Source organism: Carica papaya, chromosome 8 (assembly GCF_054855325.1).
Source record: "Carica papaya isolate Zhongbai chromosome 8, ASM5485532v1, whole genome shotgun sequence".
In the NCBI taxonomy this organism is placed as follows: Eukaryota; Viridiplantae; Streptophyta; class Magnoliopsida; order Brassicales; family Caricaceae; genus Carica; species Carica papaya.
Window position 1 is genome coordinate 33,299,799 of NC_142316.1, and position 12,377 is coordinate 33,312,175.

General features: G+C 34.7%; 2 protein-coding genes across 2 annotated transcripts; both read left to right on the plus strand.

The window, feature by feature from the left end:
• Positions 1-490: 490 nt before the first annotated feature.
• Positions 491-1,771, plus strand: LOC110810613 (secoisolariciresinol dehydrogenase-like). Its single transcript, XM_022036834.2, has 2 exons — positions 491-622; positions 892-1,771. Exons 1-2 carry the CDS (start codon positions 585-587, stop codon positions 1,682-1,684), a joined length of 831 nt encoding a protein of 276 aa, XP_021892526.2. The 5' UTR covers positions 491-584; the 3' UTR covers positions 1,685-1,771.
• Positions 1,772-2,664: 893 nt separating this feature from the next.
• Positions 2,665-4,018, plus strand: LOC148252815 ((21S)-21-acetoxyl-apo-melianone synthase SDR-like). The gene is made up of 2 exons (XM_088209948.1): positions 2,665-2,773; positions 3,030-4,018. Exons 1-2 carry the CDS (start codon positions 2,742-2,744, stop codon positions 3,910-3,912), a joined length of 915 nt encoding a protein of 304 aa, XP_088066074.1. The 5' UTR covers positions 2,665-2,741; the 3' UTR covers positions 3,913-4,018.
• Positions 4,019-12,377: the final 8,359 nt, after the last annotated feature.

The window sequence follows — 12,377 nt, forward strand, 5'->3', positions numbered from 1 at the left end:
AAAGTAAAAAATAAAATTAATATATTTTTATAAAATACATTATAAACTTACAGCTCATATAATTCAAATTCACATAATTACAAACTTAATTAATTACTCTTCAAATCACGTGTCGCACGACGAAGAAGCCTCCAGATTTGGCACCTTTATTATTATTATTTTTCTTTTCCTATTACCAACTTTAAATAATTAAATTAGCTAAACTATATATATTAAAAACCCATGCCTAGGCCGGCAAGTATCAAAATCACCTGCTACTCGCCTCTCTTCACGACAAACAGATACGGCGTCGTATGGTTTTCCAAAATTTTATTGCTTCATATTATTTGTTTAATTATTTTGTTATAACCAACGCCTTTTACCCTCCTGCATTGTTACAATAAATTAAATATATACATATATATAAACACATCCTACTCGTCGTTTAAGCCCCCTTTAATTTGTCCACAGTGAGTTTATTTAATTATTAATTAATTAATTATGTGTATATATATAGACGTCTAGTTTGCAAAGGCACTTACTTTGCCTTCCACACTTCTAAAGGCAAACACAACTGATTCTCAGATTATCATATAGGATCAACCATGGCAGCAACACCTTTTCTCTCTGCTGTTTCAAGAAGGTAATTAATTTTTTAGTATAAATTATAAATTTTAATAATTACATATCAAATTACACTAGTAACAAGGTAACCAATAATTTCCTCGTAAAAAATTATTGTATCTACCATGAAACCTTACAAACAGATGCTTGGTTAAGAAGTTAATTAATTACACTTGCAACATATGATCAAATGAGTTAATTCAAGTCAATGCATAGATGCAAGTAATATACTTATGCATATATATATATATATGTTATTACACTAATTTGTGGAACCAAACTGAGTAGGCTAGAAGGAAAAGTAGCGGTAATCACCGGAGCAGCAAGCGGTATCGGGGAATGCACGGCAAGACTCTTCGCTCGTCACGGTGCAAAAGTCATAATCGCCGACATCCAAGACGACTTAGGTCAATCAATCTGTAAGGACATAGGCTCATCGAATGCCACGTATGTTCACTGTGACGTCACCAACGAAACCCATGTCCAAAACGCCGTCGACAAAGCCGTCGCCACCCATGGCAAGCTCGACATCATGTTCAACAACGCCGGCATTGGAGACGGCCCAAAACCGCGCATTATTGACAACGAAAAATCAGATTTTGAACGTGTTCTCGACGTTAACTTAACCGGAGTTTTTCTGGGCATGAAGCACGCAGCTCGTGTCATGATCCCGGCTCGGAGTGGCAGCATAATTTCGACGGCTAGCGTAACGTCGAGAATCGGCGGCGGAGCTTCACACGCGTATACTTGTTCGAAACACGGCGTTTGGGGGCTGACCAAGAATGTAGCGGTAGAGCTCGGCCAGTTCGGGATTAGAGTTAATTGCTTGTCACCTTACGGCGTTGTGACGCCGTTGTTGAGGAAATTTGGTGTGCCTGGTAGTGATGAAGAGCTTGAGAATTTGGTGAGTTCACTCGGTAATTTGAAAGGGGTGAGTCTGAAAGCGCAGGACGTGGCTCATGCTGCGGCTTATCTAGCGAGTGATGAGTCAAGGTACGTGAGTGGGCATAATCTGTTCATTGATGGAGGTTATACCATTGTTAATCCTTCTTTGAATTTATTTCAGTACCCAGATTCTTGATTAGTTGTACTTTAATTTTGATTAGTGATAAATTTGTTGTATCTTAACTTTTATAATTAATAGTATAATATCATTGTTATTACTTAATCTTGATCCAAAAGGTCAACTTAATTAATTATTTAAATTATTATTAATCTTGATCTCCAAATATTGTCGTCTTACATTAATTTTTGAATTCTCCAAATACTATCAAATTTTGACGAAAAAAATTTGAATCTATATTAGGACTTGCCACGAGAAAAAAAAATATATTATAGAAATAATTAAAAAAAAAATAATAATAATAATAAAATAAAAATTAATTTAATATGTTGAATTTTAATGTTGACTAACAAATTTAATACTAATTAAAAAATTATAGATGATAAAAATAAACAGAAATATTTTATAAAAAAAAACGAATAAATCTTAAATAATATCTTATTTTTCTATTAGAATTTTGAAATAACTTTGAAATTAATTTACAAAAAATATATGTGTATTTTAAAATTAAAATGTAACATTGATTGTATTCTGGGACTAAATTAATTATTTTACTAATTAATTTTTTAAAAATATGTTAAGCTTATTTAAATTATGAAAAAAATATATTAAATTTTGAAAAACTAACCAAATGACGGGGCACGTACCCATCTCTGACTTGTGCTCAGTCAAGTACAAAGCTTCTCTCCCTCTTGAACAAAAAATAATAATAATAATGATGGGGGTTGTTATATTTATAATAAATTAACTATTTCAATAGAATAATAAAAATTAATTTCTTATGTAACAATAGTTTTAATTATGGTTGATAAGATTTAAAATGTATAATTTAATACGTCTAGATGGAAAGTACACTGACTTGTCGTAGCAATAAATCTCAATAAGTGAATGTTGTTAACAGTTGAATTTTTATTTTTATTTTTTTAAAAAAAATTTAATATTTTATTTTAAATTAATATTCAGATAATTTTTATTAGATTTTTTTGCTTCTATGTGTGCGTGTGTGTATATATGCACACAAGCAATTACAAACAACGCACACGGACAAGCTTTCCTCTCCTTCCTCATTCAAACAATGGGGGAAGCAGCAGCAACGTCTTCAAGGAGGTGAATATTTCAAATCAAGAATTATTTCATTATATCTATTTCTGGATAATAATTTACAGAAATTAAGAGAGCTTCATGAACTGTAAAATTAGGTCTAAATCCTTTCACATGTAATTTCATTTCAAAATGATCAATTTCAAGACGATCATTGGACTTAAGAATCTTAGTTTCAGTCAATACAAGATCAATTTCCACTTTCCGCTGATCAATATCGCTGCAATTAACAATAAATTTGCTCGATTATATATTTTGCCAGGTTAGAGGGCAAGGTGGCGATTATCACCGGCGGAGCAAGCGGCATAGGTGCAAGCTCAGCTCAAATTTTCCACAAAAACGGTGCCAAAGTCGTCATCGCAGACCTCCAAGACGGTCCAGGACAAGCTCTCGCCGATAAATTAGGAGAAAATGCTTGCTACATCCACTGCAATGTCTCAAACGAAGACGACGTCTGCAACCTCATCGACACCACCATAGCCAAATACGGAACCCTCGACATCATGTTCAACAATGCCGGCATCATAGACCGACCTTTCGCCGGAATTCTGGAAACCACAAAGGCAGATTTAGAACGAGTTCTTCGGGTAAACGTGGTAGGTTCTTTCTTAGGAGCCAAACACGCGGCAAGAGTCATGGTGCCTAATCGCAAAGGCTGTATTCTTTTCACGGCCAGTGCTGCGACGGAGATCGCCGGTCTCGGAACTCCGGCGTACACAGTGACGAAGTATGAAATTGTTGGACTGGCTATGAAATTGGCGGCCGAGCTGCGGCAATATGGTGTACGAGTAAACTGTGTGTCGCCGTACGGGGTGCCGACAGCCATCGGCGGACCACCAGGTAAGTTTATGGAGATTTGCAGTGAGACGATATTGAGTGAAATTGGGAATTTGAAGGGACATGTTTTGAGAGCAGAGGGGGTGGCGCAGGCGGCTCTGTATTTGGCGAGCGATGGAGGAAGTTGTGTAACTGGGATGAACCTTGTTGTTGATGGAGGTTACACTGTGGTCAACCCTACCTTAATTCAGACTCTTAATGGCGGTACATTGCCCAAAATTTGGCTTTTACTACAACTGCTTAAAGTTCTGTTCAGTAAAGTTTTAGGTATAAATGTACGTCGTTTCGAGAAGAAGGAAACGGTGTAGTTTTATGGCCAAACTGTGATATACTTAATTACTCCCAAAGAGAAATTTTCATTATCCACTAAATATGAATTTAAAAATAAATTCTAGAAGGATTTGACGTTTGTAACTTACGTTGTTAAAATAGTTGTTGATAGACAAGTGTTTTTAGTTACAAATTATTTTATATTTTAGTATAAATATTTGTAAAAAGTATTTTTTTTTTTAGAAAAAGAAATAGTAAATTGTGGTTCGTGAAAATAATTTTTAAAATTTTAAGTGTAATTTTTTAATAAAAATTAAATTTATTCTATTTTAATTTTGATTTTATCAAAAGTAGATTTTGTTTTTAATTATTCTCAAAAATACTTTTTATCCTATACTTTTAATCGTAAAAATACTTTTAAAATGTAAAAGTTGTAAAAGAAGCTGCTCAAAATAAGGTTCAAGTTGACATTTAAACCAAAAATAATATGTGTCTTTATATAGCATAGATTATTGACATTTAAATCAAATTCGTGCATTATTGTAACGCTCCGTTTTTTTTTTCTTCCAACGGCGTAAGATAAACAATCTTATGACCCAACATGCAAATTTTATACCCATAGCATCCCACATAAACAAAATTTATCCACAGTTCATTGTTCAAACCTAATGTAAATTTGCAGTCTACATATACATTAAATAACAACACCATATCATACATTTCCAACAAGTCAATATCCATACTAAGATAAACTGTTACAGACGGCAACCCGCTACAAAGAAACCCTTACCCTGTGGCACTAAAGACTAGGCTCCGTAATCAGCAACTCATATTCCCGCTTCATCCCTACTTTATCTGTGAATGATAAGAAGTGAGTTCACATAACTCAATACGATAAAAATCAAGTTGCAGGTGTAATATGTAGTGAAAAAGAATTTAGTATATCTATATGCATTTCTCTTACACCACCCAAGTCATGCCTTAGGACCACCCTACAACTAACCGTCATTTACCTACATCGAAAGACCAACTATTCAATAACACATACAACAACAATAAATCCAGTATCCCTATAAGTACCTTATCTATACCACCTACCTCCTGCCTCAACACTACCCTAGTACAACACCAGCCCCACTAATCCCGGTAGACTATTCGGGTTGCCTATCAAACATGACTCCCCAGCCGAAGTCACACCCTAAGCACCCCTGTTCACATTCATCACCAATATCGACTACCCGTACGCCATTATCTACCCCTCAACCCCATGAGGCCATACACACACACACACACACCACTATCTCGTGTCACCAACATCGGCGACTCACATCCCACACCTCGACCCCAAGAGGCCACACACGCACACGAATACTATTACTAGACGTCACCAATATAGGCGACTCATACTCACACCTCCACCTCTCAACCCCAATGGCCACTCACACACATAATACCATTCTCGCACATCACCGACATCGGCGACTCATGCTCACTCCTCCACACCTCGACACCAATAGGCCACGCACGCACACAAATACCATTATCTCACGTCACCAGCATCGGTGACTCATACTCACTCCACCTTTCGGCCCCAATGGCCACTCACACACACAATACCGTTCTCGCACGTCACCAATATCGGTGACTCATGCTCACTCCTCCACACCTCGACCCCAATAGGCCACGCACGCACGCACACAAATACCATTATCTCACGTCACCAGTATCGATGACTCATACTCACTCCACCTCTCGGCCCCAATGGCCACTCACACACACAATACCGTTCTCGCACGTCACCAACATCGGCGACTCATGCTCACTCCTCCACACCTCGACACCAATAGGCCACGCACGCACACAAATACCATTATCTCACGTCACTAGCATCGGTGACTCATACTCACTCCACCTTTCAACCCCAATGGCCACTCACACACACAATACCGTTCTCGCACGTCACCAACATCGATGACTTGTGCCTACTCCTCTACACCTCGACCCCAATAGGCCACGCACACACACTAGTACAATTATCTCACGTCACCAACATCGGCGACCCATGCTTACTCCTCTACCTCTCGACCTTATTAGGCCACACACACCAACACTTCACGCATACACCGGCGATGTTCCCTCGTCAACCTTTAAATTTATAGCAACTATACCAACCTATCTCCCCTCACCACACTGCCATTATACCACTACCAACGCGCCCCTACTCTCCCACCCTAAACCACACTCTACAATCCCCTCTTGTGTCATCCCCATCTCCAGCAACTACATTCTCATCTCCCTCTAAACCTACCTCTCCCTATTGTTTCATATGCCTCTTACATCACCCGAAATTCCTCATACATATCGATTCCTATTCCATAGTCCCCTCCCTCACACAGTCCGGACTCTCATTGTCACCCTCACCACACTCACCCTCCTCACTGGACACTCACCGAAGTCATTCTTCCTGCTCATTTCGCTCGCAACTCCCTCTGCACTCTCGCTCCCGCACACAATTCCCTTCATCCTCTCGGATCTCCCACACGCGCCAAATTCCTTACTCACTCTTCCTCTCAGTGACCTTCCCTTGGTGCTCACACTCTCCTCACACGACTTCCCCTCTCTCCCACGGACCTCCCGTACGCCCCAGCAACGCCATCCTCTCCTTCCCACGGCCTCCTCCGCGAACGCCTCTGCCATTCCATCCTACACTCCACCTCTCAGCTCCACCCAGCTACCTACGGACTACCTGGCCTCTGCAACCTGTAAATAACATCACAACTCACACAACACCTACACAACCAAAGTTTTTACCGTACCTCCCATTTCCACTTTCCTTCCTCTTGTCGATCGTACCGTTCGCCGTCCACGGCCCTCTTCTCTCTCCCTTCTCGCTTCTCTCTGCTCCGACTCCCCTCTCTCTCTTTTCCGGAACCTCCTTCCCTTTCTTCTTTCCTCCTTCCCACTCTCTTCCTTCCCTGCTTTCCTCTTTTCTTCTTTTTTTTTTCTTTCCTCCCCGACCCCCATTTATATCCTACCAGCTTACTCAAAACGACGTCATTTTTCTCCCTCCCAAACCGACGTTGTTTTTCCTTCTTCGAAATGGCGACGTTTCCTCCAAACAAATTTTCTTTTTTTTTTTCTTTTCTCTTTTTCCAGTTATTACAATTATTGGCAACGAGAAATTAAATTTCGAACGTGTTCTCAACGTTAAGCTAACCAAAGTTATTCTTGGGCAAGAAGCATGCAGTTCAGGTCATGATCCCGGCTCGGAGTGGCAGAATAATTTTGACGGCTAGTCTTATGTCAAGAATCGGCAACATGGGTGTACTTGTTCGAAATACAGCGTTTTGGGGCTGACCAAGAATGTTGCAGTGGAGTTTGGCCAATTCAAAATCAGGGTTAATTACTTGTCACCTTATGGCATTGGGACGCCATTGTTGAGAAGACTTGGTGGGTTTTGTAGAGATGAAGAGCTTGAGGTGTAATACTCAGCTGGGTATAAAAGAAAAGAAATACATATATATATACACAATTAATTATAAATTAAAAGAAAATAAAGAAAAAATAAAAAAAAGAAGAATGTAGAGAGAAGGAGAACAAGACCAAGCGACAAATATGTATATATATGTATATGTAATGAAATAGCAGAGAAAAAAAAAGAAAAAAAAAAAGAAAGAGAGGAAAGTGCGAGGGGAGAGAGAGAGAGAGAGACAAGAATAAGAAGAAGAAGAAAGGAAAAGAAAGAAGAAGAAAAAAAGAAGAAGAAAAAAAAAAGAAGAAAGGAAAAAAAAAAGAAAGAAGAAGAAGAAAAAAGGAAAAAAAAAAGAAGAGAAGAATAAAAAGAAAAAAAAAAGAGAAGAAAAGAAAGGAAAGAGAAAAAAAGAGAAGAAGAAAAAAAAAAGAAAGAAAAGAAAAAAAAAAGAAAAAGAAAAGAAAAAAGAGAAGAAAAAAAAATGGAAGTGTGTCAACCAAATATAATGTTGGTACGCAATATTTGATAACACGCGTTGATTCGATCATCAGCATGTGATATACTCAGTGACACATGTGTAATAGCATGTAGTGATGTTTGCAACTGGAACCGCGTGTTCCAAGGTAAAATCTATTTCTAATTTCGCATAATATAATTTTTAAAATTATTTATAATCTAATATATATTTTTTATTATAAATAAGTAAAATTATCCAAATAATATTCAGATTTCCTAGAGAACCGTAAACCGAGTTAGAAAAGATTCTCAAAACCTTTCTAATCACACCATAAATAAAAATTATGTATATTTTATACAGAGACATAAATTATATATTTATGTAAATGTGTATATTTATAGGATATTATGTATAAATATTTAAAATGTATGTGTAATGTAATATAAATATAATTAGTATGCATAATCTATATTTATTTATATTTATGTAGTATATATACATACGTTGTTATGCATGTGTGCGTATATATATATATATATATACAATGAATGAGATATGAATTGATAAGAACAGAGTTGATTATAACAAATGTATAAATAAATATGTATATAGTATATTGTGTGTGATTGTTTTTACGCGTTTAAATATGAACGTGTTTGTATGTATCGGTAGAGATTGTGTATGTGTGAATATAAATATATATTTTGTTTGATACATGTGACATAAGGCATAAGAACTTTAGGAGGTCTAAAACCTACAGAACTTAGGAGAATGACCCTTAAGAGATGCTTTGAACATTCTCCGAAATATTTTTCAACATGAAAAATAGGAGAACATTATTCCACAAACCTAATTATAGGAATCACATATGTTACTTTCTGGCAAACTTATGACTCCATAAATTAGAGGTTTAACCTAAAGTTAACGGATGATGATACTTAACCAACCACCGTCGTTGAACTTCACAAGTGTTAAGAAAAATCATCAGTCTTAATCTTTTTATTGACCTATTGACCTCAAAGAGTCAAATGACTGCAACAAAACTCTTAGAAAAAAAACATCTAATTTAGTTTAAAATAGGAAGGTAGTTCCTAAAAGGGGGGGGGGGGGGGGGGAGAGAAATTTTCCAACTGAGAGAAAAATTTCCCAAGAGCGAGAAACACTTTCTCATTTGGAACCATTGTCTCAAATGGGAGTTTCTCGAATGACAAGAAATCCCTTAGGTGGAAAGAAAATCCCTCGAGTGAGAAAATTTTTCAATATAAAGAAATTCTTTAAATGAGAGAAATTCCTAAATAAATATACTCCATCTAATAAATGCTATGTTTGATAGGAGCCAAATGGCAATTTAAATTTTTTTAAGAATTCTCGTTGCATTCCTTTAGGAAAATAAATAACCTCAATATTCCAAAATTATTTTCCAACTTCGTTTAGAGACTCTAATAAAGGTTCTAAATTTTAGCAAAACAAATAATCTAATCCTTAGGAAATAAACTGTCATTCTAGAAATTAAACTCACACAACACCTAATTAAAAACCTTATTTGTAAAGGTCCAAAACTAAAAGGAAAAGATTTATTATCTAAATGTGAAAGTGAATAATAAAGTTAGGATTTACATTCATTACACAATAAATTGAAATATCCAATAGAGTTACGAAAATTTTCCTTCTATGTTGGTTCATAAAAAAAGAGAAACAATAATTAAAAACAAATAAATAGATATCTTAGGGATTAATCTCCACTAGCACTTGAAGGGAGTCCGGGAGGTAAACTACTCACAACCCTCTTGCTAATCGGGATTTGAATCTTGATCTTTTTCATCTAAAATGGTTAATAAAAGAGTGAAGTATACTAGCCCGGTAATAATATCACACTAATCACTAATAAGAAAAACCAAAGGTTGGTAAAAATTACAAAATAATTAATAGAACCCTTGATTTAAGTAAATACATTTAATTCTAAAACATTTTATTCCATACTTACCATTACAAGTTTTTTTGAAATCAACCTATGAAGATAAGTAACCAAGCGACATTTTAATTTCGTGCATAAGATTAGTAATTTTTCCTTTTAACCTACTTACTGGGACTCTTGAGAGTTTATAGGGATATCCCCTTACTCGTGAACTTAGTATCTAGATTGACAATTAATATGTCCGTCCTCATACCTCATCCAGTAATGAGCGCCGAAAACACCATCACTTTGATATCATATATAGTATAAGGGTAAACTATATCTCTCAAATCTTTCCAGTATGAGACTTCACAATCCTGTCATACTGAGATAATATTCACAAAGGGTTCTCTATGTATCGGATCTGTCCATCCTTTCTCCGGATACTTAGTAAATTTTCATATGTATAGATTCTTATCATCCAAACAACTACTAATCGCATACCAACACCTTATTCCTTACTTACATATTAACCTAAAAAGCATCTAAACAAGCAAACACAGTTTATCATAACCGAGTAGCCAAATAATCAACTAAATGAATAAACAGTGCAGGTGAAACCAAATAAACCAGATAATCGAAGATACAATTCAAACTAGCAATTTAATACACATAATTCAATAGTAAATATTTTAAGTAATACAGGAGAAAATGACGTTAAACTAGAGCAATCATACATTGACCAGTTCCGCCTTCACTAGTGACCTGTAATTATTATTATGATTTTTTTAATTTTTATAAACACGGAATTTTGGATTATTAAACTTTAGTTTACAGTAACAAATAATATAGTGATGGATTCTTACGGGATTGATGTTTTAAAATGCTAAGCTACCCACTATGCCTCTTAGCAAGCCCTAGATTTCTTGAATTTTTTCTACATGAATCAAAATACTCGTCACGTACCCAAAACATTTACTCGTATCTTAAGACCATACTTAAGAGGAGTCACATAATTCTTGGGAACTTGGAACTTAGAGTGTACTTGCCTGAATTAAAACTAAATGTAACTGTTTGCAATAAAACTAAGGATTAAATCAGTTACTAAAAGAATTCATAATCACCTCAAAAAATAATCATAAATTCCATTACTCTCTAAGCTCATTTTAATGAGTTAAACTATAATTGTTAAAAGTTAGAAAACTAATGAATTAAATTAGACACCTGAAACTTAAAGATTGATATGACTTTAAATAAAATAATATTTCTTTAATTATATTAACCATTTAAAAAAATTTTGAATAAAATATCATCCCGTTTAAACTCATAAATAGAGAAACACACCTTAAAAACTAATATAATAAAAGAAAATTGAGAAAAATGCGAGTACGATTTCACCTAAGATATTTTCACCCATAAAAATAATGTAACATCACCACTTGATCAGAACCTAAGTTCCTAAATGATCGTGCTTATGAAATTAAATTCTAAAAAGTAATAAAACAAAGTCCATAAAGATATGTTCTTATAACATAATCATTACCACGACAAATTTTAGAAAATAAATTAGCTCTTTTACAATAATAAAAATATAAAAACAATTAGGCATTAAAGACGCTCCTTAAACAAATATACTTTTACATATAAGAATTATAAAAAAAGGATATCACAACTTAAAATGATTATGTTAAATAATATGTCATAAATACTTTAATCTGTTGATGAAAATGTTAATAAAATATATGGATGGTTGTTTCAAAATCTCGCAAATGAAAATTTAAAAGATTAAATTTCTTAAGATGAGAGGAGATTCCCATCCGAAAGAAAATTTTCCAAGTGAAAGAGATTCTCTAATAGAGATAAACATATTCTTAATAAGAGAAAAATCTCTTACTAACAAGAAACATTTCCTCAAGTAGGGAGATGAGTGAATTCAATTTGGACGACTAAATTATTTTAAGGGAGGAGAATTGTAATACCCAGCTGGTGTTCAGCTGGGTATTAAAGAAAAAAAATATATATATATATACAATTAATTATAAATTTAAAGAAAATAAAGAAAAATAAAAAAAAGAATGTAGAGAGTAGGAGAACAAGACCAAAAGGCAAATATGTATATATATGTAATAAAATAGCAGAGAAAAAAAAGAAAAAAAGAGAGGAAAAAGCAAGGAGAGAGAGAGAGAGAGAAGAAAAAGAAAGGAAAAAGAAGAAAAAGAAGAAGAAAGAAAAAAAAGAGAAGAAAAAGAAGGAAAAAAAAAGGAAAAAGAAGAAGATGAGAAGGAAAGGCCACAGCGAAGAGAAAAGAAGAAGAAAAGAAAAAAAAAAGAAAAAAAAAGAAGAAAAGAAAAAAAAAGAGAAAAAAAAGAGAAGGAAGAAAAAAAATGGAAGTGTGGCGATCATATATGATGTTGGTACGCCGTATGCGACAATGCGCGCTGATTCAATTATCAACACATGGTATATTCGATGATACGTGTGTAATGACATGTGGTAACGTTTGCGACCAAGACTGCATGTTCCAAGGTAAAATCCGTTTCTAATTTTGCATAATATAATTTTCAAAATTATTTATAATTAATATATGTATTTTCTATTATAAAGGAGAAAAATTATTCAAACGATATTCGAATTTTCGAGAAGACCGTAGACCGAGGTAAAAAGGATTCCAAAAGCTTTC